This window comes from Balaenoptera physalus (assembly GCF_965194825.1).
Source record: "Balaenoptera physalus genome assembly, chromosome: 12".
NCBI lineage: Eukaryota > Metazoa > Chordata > Mammalia > Artiodactyla > Balaenopteridae > Balaenoptera > Balaenoptera physalus.
This window is the reverse complement of record NC_138897.1, coordinates 8,099,096-8,115,523: the sequence shown is the minus strand read 5'-3', so window position 1 is coordinate 8,115,523 and position 16,428 is coordinate 8,099,096. Positions and strand designations below refer to the sequence as shown.

The window sequence follows — 16,428 nt, the reverse complement described above, 5'->3', positions numbered from 1 at the left end:
CTTTCATGCATATAAGTACAAAATCCTTTTAAAAATTAGAAAATGGAATATTAAAGTATTACTTAACAAGATAATACACTCTGATCAATATTGGTATGTATGCCAGAAATGCAAAAAAAAATCCCAGAAATCAACCGTTATGTGTCACTACATTAATAGGTCAAGGGAGAAGATCATATGATCATTACAATTGATTCATAAAAAGCATTTGATAAAATACAATATGCATTTATGAAAACAACTCTCAAAAACCTAGGAATAGAAGGGACTTTCTTAAACTGATGAAGGACATCAATGTAAAACCTTCAGAAAATAGAATTCTTGAAGGTAAAATATCGAATGCTTTCCTCATGAGAATGGGAATAAGAGAAAGATATCCTCTCTTACCACTTCTATTCAATATTCTACTTACTCTACTTAAGGTCCTAATTTGTGTGATATGACAAGAACAGAAACTAAAATTATAAAAATTAGTAAGAAAATAAGAAGTTAAGATAGTGTACCTTGAAAACGCTAAGAAATCTATGAGAAAGCAACTACAACTACCTGAATTCAGTGATGTTGCAGGATAAAACGTTAATATGTACGTATTTATATGTATATATGTGTGTGTAAATATTATATAGATATAACTTATCTATATAAATATATATAACATTTACACACATATATATTATCAGTGAACAATTACAAATATAATAGTATCATTCATAATACCATTTTAAAAAATCGCATACTCAGAGATAAAATCAGCGAAGACCTCTACCGTGGAAACTAAATACTGCTGAGAGAAATGAAAAGACATCTAAATAAATGTAGTGATAAGCCATTCATGATTGGAATAGTCAATATTGTTAAGATGTCAGTTCTCCTTACAGTAACCTATTGATTGAACACAATTCCAATAAAAATCCTGAAAGCCAGGCATTTTTTCTAGAACTCGACAAGTTAATTTTAAACTGTATTTGGAAGGCAAAGGACCAACACTAGCCAAATTATCTCAAAAAGGAAGAACCGAGTTGGAATGTGTACCCTTTCTAATTTCTGGACTTATTATAAGTGACAGTAATCAGGACAAGATAGACAAATAGGTCAGTGGAACAGAACAGAAAGAAAATGATCCACATATATGGATCAGTAATTTTTTTTTTTTTTTTAATTTTTGGCTGTGTTGGGTCTTCGTTTCTGTGCGAGGGCTTTCTCTAGTTGTGGCAAGTGGGGGCCACTCTTCATCGCGGTGCGCGGGCCTCTCACTATCACGGCCTCTCTTGTTGCGGAGCACAGGCTCCAGACGCGCAGGCTCAGTAGTTGTGGCTCACGGGCCCAGTTGCTCCGCGGCATGTGGGATCTTCCCAGACCAGGGCTCGAACCCGTGTCCCCTGCATTGGCAGGCGGACTCTCAACCACTGAACCACCAGGGAAGCCCTGGATCAGTAATTTTTGACAAGGGCACCAAAGCCCTTTTTATAAGCTTATTGGTCATTTCGATGAGAAAAGGAATATTTCTTTAATAAATAGTTTTAGACTGAGTGGATATCTATACAGGAAACAATGAACCTTAACCTCTACCTCACACCATACTCAAACATCAATTTAAGGTGCATGCAAATTTAGAATAGGCTAAGATTTCTTATATAAGACACTGGAAAAAAAGAACTGTAAAAAGAAATAATTTGGGCTTCATCAAAATTCAAACCTATGCTCCTCAAAAAACACCATCAAAAAAAGTTAAAAGGAAATAAATAAAAAATAAAAATGGAATGCCACAAACTGGAAATAAATTGGTGACGTGCTGAGCTTCTGGCTCACAGGAGGCTACTAAAATAGGCAAAAATAACCTACAGTGTTAGAAATCAGATCAGTGGTTGCTTCTGGGGGCCATGGGCAGCTGGAAAATAGCATAAGGGAACTTTCTGAGGTGACAGAAAAGTTGTGTCTTGTGCATTTGTCAAAACTGAACGAACATTTTAAATAAGATATGAACATTTCATTGTGCTTCAATATACCAGTTACTGTAAAAAATAAAATGCTAAAACTGCTATGAGCGGGTAAGATAATATTTAACCTTTCAGTAACAAAGGACTTAGTAGAAAAACTAAGACTGTTTTCCATTTTCTGGCCATAAATACCATAAACAAAATTAAGGAAACCTGATATGAAGTCTTTGTCATAAACATGGTAGGAAAAATTTGTAGTATATAGAATTCTTAAAATCAACAGAGAAATAATAAACCTAGTTTAAAAATCTGGCAGAGGACATTTATATAAAATGAATATATAAAATATGTTCTTTAATTGGAATATGGATTGGTAAGGAATTTCTGGAAAGCAATTTGGCAATGTGTGGTTCTTAAAAGAGTTCATGGCATTTAATCCAATAATTCAGATTATAGTACCCAATGTAAGTTAATAATCAAGAGTATTAAAATGATCCAAAATGTATATATAAGAATAAAGTAAACCCTATGACGCAATATAAAATGAGTGAATTATTTAGCAAATTGAGCTGAAAGTTGGTTGTTTTCTTGTAGCCTAATTTATATCAGACAGAAGTTGACAACTTCAATATTCATCAAATAGATAATTATTAAATGAAATATGGCATAGCTATACAGTAGAATATTATGCAATCATTAAAATTATATCCCCAAGGAATACTTAATAGCACCTGAAATTTTATACTATAGTAAAGGCAATATAAAGGGTTCAGTACTTCATATTCTGTATGATAATAAGTACAATATATGTGCATATGTTTGTATATTAAGATACACATTACTTTAACAGATTATCTCTATACGGTATAATAGCAGTTGAATTTTTAATGATTTTCTGTATTTACTACAATGAACATGATTTACTTGGAAATGCAGATAAAATGCTGTCAACAGTAATTTTTTTGTAAAAAAAAGAAAAGGAAAGAAAGAAGGAAGGAAGGCGGGAGGAAAGAAAGGAAGGAAGGAAAAAAATAAATTAGTTCCTGGGGGATTAAAAGATATTACTGGGTTTTTTTTTAAGTGCTGCCATTTGATACAAGAATTGCAAGGATTCCAATTCACAGTGTCCATTGAGCAGATGTCACCTGGCAACTGCATTTATGGCTATTGCCACGTTATAATAAAATAAATTTTGACAAATTTCTGTACTCTGGTGGAAATGGAGTCACAATTTCTGAAGAGTTCCACAAATTTTGACAAGCATAAATCATGCTTTGTTTCATTGCTGGTTTAATTGCATTATACAGATCTCAGGATGTGTCTAAATGTGCAAATATCTGCTTTCTCAGTCTGGCTCCATTTCTAAGGCTGCTGAAATTGAAGGCTGACCACTGCAATATCCCAATATTACAGCCATTTGGAGACAAGAATATAAAGTTCAGAATGATCTTGAAATATCTCATTATTTTCTGAGTAGTATCTGGTTCTATTGAATTTTGTGGCACTTCATATGACCCTTAAAAACAAAGCATATTTTATCAAACAATGGGGTGAACCTAGATTCGAAATTGAGATGAATGAATACTCATTAATAAATTCCAACCCTCCCAAGCATGCATTTAGTTTTTCAAACACCAGATTCTTGTGGACTTACTCATTAGTGGTTAATATTAGACCAATAACTCTGGTCCTTTGGCTAAATAACATTTAGTAGACTGTTTATTAATTAGTATTAATATTAAAATTTCATGTTTGGAATTGGTATGTAACAATTGTTAAATATAGAGCCTAGAGTGGGACTTTTTTGCTGTCTCAGAAATGTACTGCAGCCCCAGAGTGGTGGATAATGGGTGAAAAGCACCATGAAATTCTAAAGAGCAGACTGGAAGATTAATTGAGGAGGATTCTCTCATAGGAGAAGAGCAGAAAGGAGGGGGTCTACCCCCCTCCAAGCACGATGAAGGGGGAAAGGCAAGAGAACCACTCATAGAATTTGGATTGTTTGCCAGATGGGGAGGTTCATCTCTCACCCAGGCTGGCAGAGCTGTAGAATCATCTAGTCCTGCCCAGGCTGGTACCAGAGCAGTGTGCAAGAGAGTGTGGGGGACAACCTGAGTTTGCAGGTGTAGTGGTTATTCTTCTCACCATGGTGAATCTGCAAGCAGGATACAGGATGCAGCTGCAGCTGTTCGTGGTGGCTAAATAAGGAGATAAAGGTCACCAACTGGACAAGGTTCATTTCCACATTTGATGGAACAAATAAGTTTGGGTCTTTTAATGAATTAGCTGCAGTAATAAATTTAACTGAAAAGATGTCTTCCGTAACTATCAATTTTCACATGAAATTTTGAGAAAAAAATTGAATTCTCTTGCTATAAAATAATTTGTTAAATCTTTAAAATTATTTTGACCAGTAAGTTGTATGTAGAGTGAGTTTTACTTTATGGAAACACTGGTTGATAGAAACAACTAAGTGAAATTCAAAATTATACATTGTCCAATCACTTAGAGCTATTATTAATCATTACATAACCATATATATGTATATAAATATTAACTTTAAGTTATTTAATTTAATAATACCTAAATATTTTAATTAATGAACTTTAACAAATATTTAAGTCTCTACTATATAGAAGACCCTGTAATTGAAATTCAGAAAATTAGGGATGCCACCAAATTTCTAAAGAACACTTTTCTTATTGTGGGGCTTCTCCTTTTGAGCCATACTTGGATTTTAGGAAGAGAAGGTAAAAGTATAAGACTTAACTGAAGTTATTATAAAGTTTAACCTCTCCCCATGGAAAACCTGATGGTTTTAATATTTATGAATCTCTTGTTTTTCAGATATTTAGGTGTAATACTTAGTTCCATGTTCCATCCTTTCTTTTGACCCAACCTTCAAACCCACAACTTCTGAAGTATCAGGAGAAGTAGGATAGACAGAGGGGGATAGACTGCTCAGCAATCAGCTAACAGCTAAAACTTACAGGACTTTCTTTGAAAAAAGAATGGACTGGCATCCAATAGACATTTCCCAAATTTATTTTAATTAATCAGCTAATATACACAAGATGTATTTTATATTCATGCAGTCACAGACACTGAGTGTTTACTATGAGGTAAATTCACAAAATTATTCAATACATAAATTCCAGAAGTCTGGTTTTTTTTTTAATATTTCAATTTATTATCAAGGAAACTTAGCTGAGCAGATACGTCTGTTTTTCAGCATGGTTCTCCTTTAAAACCAGTGTTCCATCTCTTCTGTTACAAGATGGAAATTACCAAGAAACTGGTTGAAGAGCTCATCATCCTTTTGTTTTCTGTTCATTTATTTCTAGTCACTGGAGAGTATTTTGCTTCATGTCAGAAACCTCATCTGTGATGCTCTGCCTCCTGCTGCAGCTGCAAGCGCCACTTACCTCCACTTGCCAGGCTCCAGCTAATATTATATTGGGTTAGTTCCTGCCCTAAACAAGATCTATGTACAACCTCACTGGCTGAGAAGGGAAGGTTTCCGTCCTTCTCAGGGTCTCCCACATATCACCTGGGGTCTCACTATCCCTTTTGCAGGACCATTTCTCCTGAATGTAGCTACCCTTTCTCTCCAGATCTTGTCCAATTCAATTTGACCAAACCTTGTTTTGTAGCCCCCTCGAGACTGTTCTTGTGGTTGTGACCTTAACCCTGTGTCAAGGCCATTTGGGGCATGGTCTCTTCCTTTGGACCTCTTAATCCAGCCCTAGAGTAAAACTGCCCTGGTAAGTGCAACTGCAGATTCAACAACAGTAAACATCTTTGTTGGACAGAACAATTCCTCTTACAAATATTTCACCTTGTTATTGTTTTGGCCATTTAAAATAAAATTATGTTTTCTCATATATCTGTCAGCCATTATACAAACCTAAGTTTTACCAAAATACAGTTTTATGGGCAATGTGTTTGGGATTTTTCACTCTAGAATTCTATAGTTTATATGTGTGAACACATTTAAAACTAATATTTTTTACATAACCTTTCAAAAATTTATTTCTTCACACATTCACCAGTCTTCACAGGACTTTATATTTTATTCATGTTTCAGGACATTATTATCATTATTTAGACAGCTAGTTTCTTTTCTAATTCTTTTGGCTACTTGGAACTCTGATGTTTAGTGCTTCTTTATAGTGTTTTTATTGTTATTGTTGATGATCTCAAAAGGAAATACTTGGAATATACATATCTTGCTGAATTGTAAACTATCTTTCATATACCCCCTTTCTTTCTATGCCTCTCTCCCTTCTTTTGTTCCAGTTGGCATAGGAACTCTTTCTTGACAAGTCAGTCATGAGTCAGTTGAGATAGGATTAATTGATTTGAGCAGAGATTAGAAAACAATTTTGAATAAAATGTGCTGATTTGCTCTGCTGGAACATAGCATCACTCTTCAAAAGCATTCCTCATGGTTTCTCTGATGCTGCTACTTCCTTGGCAATATTTTTAAATGAGTTTAACAAATCGACACTTCTCAAAGTGTGGTCCCCAGAGTAGCAGCATTAACATCTCCTGGGAACAAGTAGAAATGTAAATTATCCAGCCCTGGGGTAGACCTACTGTATCAGAAACAATAATGGTGGAGGCAAGCCAGCCATCTGTATTGAAGCAAGCCCTCCAGGTAATTCTGATGCACACTGAAACCTGAAAACCAGTACTCTAGGCAGTAAAACCCAAATGCAGTTTCTTAAATAAAAAGGTGACATGATCAGAGATTGGTTTAAAAAAACCTGCCTGATAGAATTATTTCACAGAGGTAAATATTTTTAAAAGTCATTTTAATGGAACCAGTTTTGACTATTTCATATTGAAATGGTCCAATGGAAAACATAACAAGTTTTAGTAAAACAATGTGTTTTATGTTGCTAAGGGCATAAAATAATTTCTTCATAGCAAATGCAGAAACCTTCCTTCCATTAAATTGGAATTCAAAGAAGTATAATTTGCTAGATGACTTGATGTGCTGCCCTTATCTTTCTGTGCCTGGTTTTCTGCTGGATTAATTAGCCTACGTTTTCATTGAATCTCAAACCCTTGGAAATTAGCCATTTGAGGAAGATAAATTTTGAATATTTAAAAATTGAAAATAAAATTGTTTAGGGTAATTCCTTTCTTAAGATAGAAGAAATAGCATCAAAAAGAAGGTAGGGGCTTCCCTGGTGGCACAGTGGTTGAGAATCTGCCTGCCAATGCAGGGGGCACGGGTTCGAGCCCTGGTCTGGGAGGATCCCACGTGCCGCGGAGCAACTGGGCCCGTGAGCCACAACTACTGAGCCTGCGCGTCTGGAGCCTGTGCTCCGCAACAAGAGAGGCCGTGATGGTGAGGGGCCCACGCACCGCGATGAAGACTGGTCCCCACTTGCCACAACTAGAGAAAGCCCTTGCACAGAAACGAAGACTCAACACAGTCATAAATAAATAAATAAAAGAACGTGAATTTCTTTTAAAAAAAAAAGAAGAAGGTAGGAGCATTCTAAACCGTAGCAAAAAGGGGTTACTTGAGTTGCCAGGTTAAAAAAAAAAATGTGGGAAAGTAGAAGGCAGGCCCGAGGGAAGGGATGCAGGTAAGGCTCACCTGCTTTGTGCTGCCTAGAGGTGGCCCTGGAAGGGCTCCTTTGGGGAGCTATCCCATCACTTTGAATTTGTTCGTAAATGCGCCTCAAAGACTTTGGTGTCTAGAGCCTTATGTCATGTGACTCATAATAAATCCACGTATTCATTATTTTCCAGCTTTCTCCAATGGCCATTGTGATGACTGTACTTTTTCTGTGTTTATTACTGTTAGGTTTTATCTGCTAAAATTAGGGCACACAGACATTTCTGTGAAAACGTTATGGTCCTTCTGGGTCCTCTGAAATACTGTGTAGATGATGTGCAACCTTTCATGGAACATCCAGTTGAAGGACACTCTGTGTCAGGATCATTTTTCTGTATGCTCCGTTTTTTCAGTTACAAACAATGGGTGTGAATATCAAGGGTCAGTGCAGTCTTAAGCAACAGTAAGATTGTTTAATGATGTTTACTTATTTCAGTATTTTTTTAAAAGTGTTGTTATTTCTTGGCATTTTGGCAGTGAGTCTTCCGATGCTCTCTTCAGACTCCGGGATTGATGGAAAGGAAAGCATTTAGAGGACTGTTTCACTTTCCGCTTTTATAATGACAATATTTTCCCTATGCACAACAGATGCCACTGACACATGGTTAGTTCCAAATGTAGAAGCTGAACTTCATCAAAAGTGTCTTGAGCAAAGAAAAGAATATTGCTGTTCAGGCATTAACTATAGCCCTGAGTCACTCTGTTGGGTCCAAGTTTCATTTATATTCTCACATTAGATCATACCCTTTTGATTTATTTGTAATCCCATTGGAGAGGGAACTGTGCTGGGAAAGTGAGGGATGTATTTAATGCTGCATGTAGATACTTGCACACAAGAATTTTAAGATTTATGGAATATATATGTGTCTATGTAGATATAGATACAGCCTTTTATTGCACATAATTAATGGGACAATATTCTTCATTTTTCAGCTATAGAATTTATCTCATTTTGCCTTTTCTTTGGGAAATAATTGTGAAATCTATATACATATTACTTTCATGGGTCAACAACCTAATTAGAATATTGAATCATTAGATTATTTTTGGTCCCAGAATATCTAGACACTTGAACATAAATATTGTCCATATGGTTACTAAGTTTCAAGCTGTCGTGCTTAAGTTAAATATAACTGATTTTGTATCAGAAAATCCTTGCTTTACAAAATACCTGCCACTGAAAAGATTCTTTCTATTTTACAGACAATTCCAGCTCAGTGCCAGCAAACATACAGTGTTTCAGATTGTAGCATCATGATGGATGATAGCACATTTCTAAACATCTCAATCCTTTACAAACTGCAGCTGCACCATTATGCCTCTCAAAGTAATTCATGCAACAGCACTGCCTTTAAAGCACTATTCACAATTAAATTCAAACTCACAAAGATGTATCTGCCAGTTATTCTTAAACTTTTTGTTATCACGACTCATTATTTTTTTGTAATTCCTCAATTCTTGCAGCCCATATTCATCGTGGGATATATTTATTTCATTCATACAATTAACTAATATTTATTGATCATTTACTATAAACCAAGAATACGGTGCTAGGAACTAGGGATACTTTATAGGACACTTTGTAGGTCATACCAAGTTCTTTACTTCCTGGGACTTACCAACTAACCTTATTTTTCAAAATAAAGTGCATCTAATGCATTTAAATGGGGATCACGGGCTGCAGGATTTTGTGGTAACCTTTGAGATACACGAAAAGTTGTAAAGCAAGATTTGGAATCATTGCCTAATAATCAGATTTTCAATTTCAAAATATCCAGGAATGAAAGCAGTTATGTGCTTTTATTTTGAATACCAAAACAATGTCTGAAGTTCTGCCAAAGGCAGTAATGAATATCTGCAATTATCATAAGCTGAATTTGACCATGAACATTCTGTGCTTTGAGAGTCAGTCTGAGTGGGTATTAAATACTTCATGCCTCATAGGTAAAACTGAGTAAGTTTTCGTGTAAGTTAAAGAAGACATTCCTCGCAGAAATTATTTCTATGACGTCCACTTAAGATTATGTGAAGAAGCGGACAGTTACGCCATTTGGGCAGACTCCAATTAGTTTTTTGCCCTTATGTTCCCACTGTACAATTTAACCATTTAATCCCCACTGTAGAGAATGCATGCAACAAAAAGTTGAAGAATGAGTGAATGGATTAATGATTAAGAATACTTTAACTCCTTTTCCCACACAAGAAAAAGGTAGTGTTTCGCAGTATATACCAATGTCACCAAGGGACACGGTAACACTTTCTGAAGGCTGTAGGTAGGTATACATAGTCATACAGTGCTGCCATAAAAAGTCACACCTCTTTTGGCTTCATTTTCTCCATTCCTTGTTTCTTTGCAGAGCGATTCAATGTGTATCTTATGCCTACACCAAATCTGGACATTTATGGCGAATGCACAATGCAGATCACTCATGAGAATATCTATCTCTGGGATATCCACAACGCCAAGGTCAAGCTGGTGATGTGGCCTCTCAGCTCACTGAGGAGATACGGGCGGGACTCAACATGGTTCACGTTTGAGTCAGGAAGGTAAGCTTTGAGCACAGAAGCCACAGGTAGGAGGTCGTGGCCCTCCTGGAGCAAAGGTTCTGTCCCACAAAACCCAGGCTGGCCGTTTCATTTCCATGAAGGGTAGAGATCACCAAATATATATCAATAATTTCTTCACATTCTTACTGATAATCTGAATAAAATTGTGTTAATTCTATGGCAGGTTAAGTATCCCATTCAAAATAATTCCCGTCTCTTACTCTGGCATCAAACCAGTTTCATAATTATCTTTATCATACAAGATCTTTGTGAAATTATTACAATATTATATTTGGGGTGCATCCTCCTATAGTTTTGGTGCAATAGGATCTCCATAAAATTCAGCATGTCCTTGCCAGCATTATAATTGTGGGGTTTTTTTTAAAGGGAAATATTTTGAAAGGAGTTTTATATAAAATTGCTTAAATACTACCTTTTAGGTTTGAGATAAGTTAATGAAATATTCATTTACCCAGACGTTTATGTTAATAACATTAATTAAGTATTATTAATTCAGAATGAGAAAAAAAAGTTGGCAAATCCATAGTTTATGAAATGTGTAATTCAGATTTTAAACGTAGTATGTCAAGACAAATACATTGGTTTCTTGATCACAGCATATGGTTGGAATCCATAAATGTCTAAAATGAATGCTTGCTTCACAATCATTATTCACATATATGGGTTTAGACGTGAGCTTCAACCAACTGAATCAATGTCATTATGCTCTGACCCCTTTGTGATATTGTTGTCGCACATCCAAGACAAGACTTAGGTTTAGGGATTCTATATAAGAGATGTTTAATGTATTCACACTTGGGGACATGATTTATCACATTCTAGAAATGAATCTGTGGCCTTATAAGGTAATTACAGTGAAGTCACTATGTGACTAGATAGATAAATTATAATAGTTATACAACAGAATATTACCTACCCATGACACACAACTTGGATGAATCTCAAAAACACAGTTGTAAGCATTATGTGTAATTCCATTGGTAGGAAATTCTACAACGGACAAAACTAATTTACAGTGACAGAAAGCAAATGAGTGGTTGCCTAGGGTTGGGGATAGGGAGAGAATGGACTCCAGGAAACACAAAGGAACTTTGGGGGTGGTGAAAATGCCCTGTATCCTGACTTTTGTCAAGAGCCATGGAACTGTTTATAAATATTGGTGTGCATTGTTATATGCAAATTATCCCCCAGTATTTTTAATGTGAAAAGAAAAAGTGGGGAAAGAAAGTTGGAGGGGATTTACTATTCTTATTTTATACACTTTCCCACTGTTTGAGGTTTGACAATGAGCATTTGTTACTTTTACAACAAAACACTTCCTCTGGAAGGAATGGGGCCAAGGAAGGGGAGAGAGCCCCAAGCATTTTCTGGAGCGGGGGTCTTGAAGCTGTGAGATACAGCCAGGCCTTTATCCCTAGATAGGCACAGTAAAGTCAGAAGTATATTTTCATAACCTGAGCAGGCTTTGCACTTTTTACATTTTTCTTGTAAGTCTCCATTTTTTAATACTTTATATTGTCTGATTAAAAAGTTAACCCAAACTTTTGAGGGAGTAGTTGGAAAGAAAAGCTTAAAATCACTCATAATTTCTCCATCTTGAGAAAATGGCTTTTAATATTTTGGTTTACTTCTTTCCAATATATTTTAAAATCAGCATATTTTCACTTAACATTATATTGAGATGTAATCTCTGGGTCCTTTAAAATCAAGATTTTTGTGGTCATGTGGTATCTGAACATATGGCTGTACTATCATTAATTTAATATTAGGGTGTTTCCAGAATGAACTATTATAAATAAAGCCACACTGACCGACCATCTGCAAAAAGATGTGCAAATATCTGATCATTTTCTTAGCAGAGCCTTTTTCAAGAAGAATTACTGGGTCAAAAGTTGTGAACATTTTCAGGGTTCTTCACAATATAGCAAATTGCTTTCAAGGGAAGTAATATCAATTCACACGCCCTCTAAGGGTGCAAAGAGAGTGCTCTTCTTGACCCCATAACCACAGCATTAAAATGATGATTTAAGATGTTTCTCTTTTGATAGAGGACTTGGATATCTTGTTATTTTTTTTCTTTTCTCCTTTGTTTCTTTATGTTTGGAGGTGTGTCCTTGTGTTCGTTTCTATGTTTTTCCTTCTTTGAATTTTGGGTGTCCTTTGCCCTTTAATAATTGGGCTATTGACCATGATTCTGTGTGTCTAGTTTGTAAATTCCAGAAGATCTCACTCTTATTAAAGGTAGCCAAGGACAGAAGGTTTTGTCCATGTGTGATCCAGAGAAATGAAAGCAGGACGCTGTGTTCCCTAGGTCAGGACTGGGAGAAGCGGGGAGGGGAATGGTGTGGGTGATGACCAGTGACAATTTAAAGGAAAAATTGGCAGGTAAGGCCCGGCCTGTCATCCTAGTGAACCTTGAGCTGAAGAATGACATTTTCTGCGTTTTATTTTACTAGCTCTTTGCACAAGGCACATAGTTTGGAAGCAGTTTCTAGCCATTTATTTATACTACTGCATGTACTGGAATGTAATAAAATTGGATGTCAAAGTAGTCTTTTTTCTACTGACAGGCTTTTTCCAAAATGCACTTTAAATTCTACTGTACCAATAAAAGATAAGAGTAGACAGTAAAAGTGGAGCAAGATCATTCTTTCTGGAGGAGCATACCTCATCCATCCTCACATTCTTACCCCCTACATGTGAGGACAGAAGGAGAGCAAGGACCAGGAAACGTTCACTGGGAGCTGTCCTCCGAGGGGCGCAACCTGGGGAGATGAAGACATAGTCCCCTGCCTGCTTAGAGGAATTGCTCTTTTTTTTTTAATAAATAAATAAATTTATTTATTTATTTATTTATTTATTTATTTATGACTGCATTGGGTCTTCGTTGCTGCGCGTGGGCTTTCTCTAGTTGCGGCGAGCAGGGGCTACTCTTCGTTGCGGTGCGCAGGCTTCTCATTGCTGTGGCTTCTCTTGTTGCAGAGCAGGGGCTCTAGGTGCACGGGCTTCAGTAATTGTGGCACGTCGGCTCAGTGGTTGTGGCTCGCGGGCTCCAGAGCGCAGGCTCAGTAGTTGTGGCGCACAGGCTTAGTTGCTTCACGGCATGTGGGATTTTCCTGGACCAGGGATCGCACTCATGTCCCCTGCATTGGCAGGCGGATTCTTAACCACTGCGCCACCAGGGAAGTCCCAGGAATTGCTCTTTTACCATAAAGATTTTAAATTTGTATTTTGAGAGTGAAAACAACCCAGTTGTCATGCAAGATTATTTAATCAAAAAATCAAAAAAGATATCCAAACCTGCAGAGGAAGTCATAGGATTCATGATTATGTGCAGTTTTATCCTGTGAAAAACAAAACCACTTTTTTAACTGCTGACGTGGCTTTTTCACTTCCCATAACCTCATAAATATTGTAAGCAAAAATAAGGATGAGCTCAAATGCCTGCATAACAAAATTCAAGTGAGCCCCGAATCCTTTTTTATAAAATGATTGTTCAAAACATAACCTCCCTATTCAGCACAATGCTTAATATAACACAATTGGTGCTTAAAATGTATGTCTTACTAACTTTGATAATATTATCCCTATTGAGAAGCCTGGGGAAAATCTGGTTACAGATTTTTAACAATTGGAAATATAAAACAATACGGTTCCCATAGGAAGATGATTAATGCAAGCAAATGCTCTATAATCAAGGATTTTGTGATGTCATAGTGAGGCTTATTCTATCCTTAAACCTTTTTTGATCAGTAATGCAGAGAGAAATCCTTCCTTCTCTAATGTATGACCAGTTAGTTAAAATAAAAGGTAAGGCAGAGAGTTTTTAAATGTGATACCAAAGCATGATTATTCCCCCCTCCAAAAAAGATAATTTGACTGTAGCAAAATTAAGAACTTGCCTCTGCAAAAACACTTTTAAGGGAATGAAAGGCAAGACATTGATCTAGAGAAAATATGTGGAAGTCACATATTTGACAGTGCACTTGTATCCAAAACATATAAAGAACTTCCAACTCAAAAATAAGAAAAAATACAACCCAATTTTAAAAATAGGGAAAAGATTCAAGCAGAAACTTCACCAAAGAAGACATATGATTGATCAATTATCACAGTAAAAGATTCCAAACCTAATTATTCATTAGGGAAATGCAAGTTAAAACCACAGTGAGATACAATTATATATCTATTCTAATGGATATAATTAAAAAGGAAAATCTGACAATATCAAATGCTGACAAAGATGGACAGCAAATGGAACTCTCCTATAATGTTGGTGGGAATGCAAAATGGTACAGTGATTTGGAAAGGCACTTTGACATTTTTAAATAAACCTCAACATACACTTAAGATATGATCCAGCAATCTGCTTCTTGGTATCTCCTCATGAAAAATAAAAATATATATAGGTTCATACCAAAACCTATACATGAATGTTGCTAGCCATTTTATTCATCGTTTCCAAAAACTGGGCAAATGAAATACCCTTCACTGAATGAATAAACAAACTGTGATAAATCCATAGGGTGCTACTCAGCAACATAAAGGAGCAAATGACTGATACACACATGACGAATATATCACAGATTCATTGTTCTAAGTGAAAGAAACCATATCCTATGAACAACATACTCTGTGATGCCACGTATATGGGAAAAAAATGCTATAAGGTTAGAAAAGAGACCAGTGATTGCCAGAGGGTGGGGTGTAGAAAGGAATTGACTAACAAAGCAAAAACATAAGGGAAATTTGGGAGATGGTGGAACTCTTCTTTATCCTGATTGAGATGGTGGATATGTAATTCTGTACATTTGTCAAAACCCAGAGAACTGTTTGGTGCAAAGAATGAATGTTACTATATGGAAATTTTTATATTTAAAAATAAATTTTAAAAAAGGAAAGAGTTTCACATATATAACCAAATGATTTTTGGCAAGCCTGCCAGGACCTTTCAGTGGTGAAAGGACAGTCTTCAACAAATAGTGCTGAAAAAATTGTATATCCACGTGCAAAGGAATGAAGTTGGTCCCTTACTTACCACCATATTTCACAAAAATTAACTCAAAGTGAATCAAAGACCTAAATGTAACACCTAAAACTATAAAACTCCTAGAAGAAAACATAGATCAAAACTTTACAACTTTGGATCTGGCAGTGATTTCTTGGATATGACACCAAAGGCAACAAAAGAAAAAGTAGACAAATTGGACTTATTGAAAATTTAAAGAATTTGTGCATCAAAAGACAATATCAGCAGAGTAAAGAGGCAACTCACGAAATGGGAGAAAATATTTACAAGTCATATATTTGATAAGGGATTAATGTCTAGAGTATAGAGAGAATTTCTAAAAATCAATAACAACAAAAAACAAACAATCTAATTAAAAAATAAGCAAAGGACTTAAGTAGACGTTTCTCCAGAGAAGATATACAAATAGTCAATAGCATATGAAACGATGCTCAGCGTCACTAATTTTTAGAGAAATGCAAATCAAAACTGTGATAAGATGCCACTCACACCCATTAGGAGGGCTACTATCAAAATAATAATAATAAGTGTTGGTGAGGGTGTGGAGGAATTAGAACTGTTGTGCACTGTTGGTGGGTACGTAAAACTGTAGAGCCCCTGTGGAAAACAGCATGGCAGTTCCTCAAAAAATTAAAACTAGGGTTACCATATATGATCCAACAATTCCACTTATGGGTATACACCCAAAAGAATTGAAAGTAGGGTCTCAAAAAGATATTTGTACACTAATGTTCGTACAAGCATTATTCACAAGAGCTAAAACATGAAAGCAACTCAAGTGTCCATCAATGGATAAATGGATTTTTAAAATGTGATATATACATACAATGAAGATTATTATGCAGCCGTAAAAAGCAAGGAAATTCTGACACATGCTGTAACATCGGTGAACCTTGAGGACACTATGTGAAGTGAAATAAGCCAGCCACAAATAGTCAAGTACAGTATAATTCGACTTACATGAGGTACTTAAAGTGGTCAAAATCATAGAGACAGAAAGTAGAATGGTGATTGCCAGGAGCTAGATGGAGAGGAGATGGACAATTATTGTTGAATCAGTATAGAGTTTCAATTTTACAGGATGAAAAGAGTTATGGGGATGGACAATGATGATGGTTTCACAATATTATAAATGTATTTAATATCACTAATCTTAAAAACAGTTGAGGTAGACCACACAATATTGAAGGAAAAGAACTAAGTGAAAAGACCGATACTACCGGACTTCAAGACATAACTATAAATCTACTGTCATGAAG

At 35.8% G+C, this 16,428-nt stretch overlaps 1 protein-coding gene across 9 annotated transcripts in view; it reads left to right on the top strand.

The window, feature by feature from the left end:
* DOK6 (docking protein 6) overlaps window positions 1-16,428 on the top strand; it is a 417,757-nt gene that overhangs the window by 264,097 nt on the left and 137,232 nt on the right. For all 9 annotated transcript variants that reach the window (XM_082415940.1, XM_082415939.1, XM_082415936.1 and 6 more), the window contains exon 5: window positions 9,930-10,119. In XM_082415940.1, coding sequence (XP_082272066.1) covers window positions 9,930-10,119 — 190 coding nt within the window. The remainder of the gene's footprint in view (window positions 1-9,929; window positions 10,120-16,428) is intronic.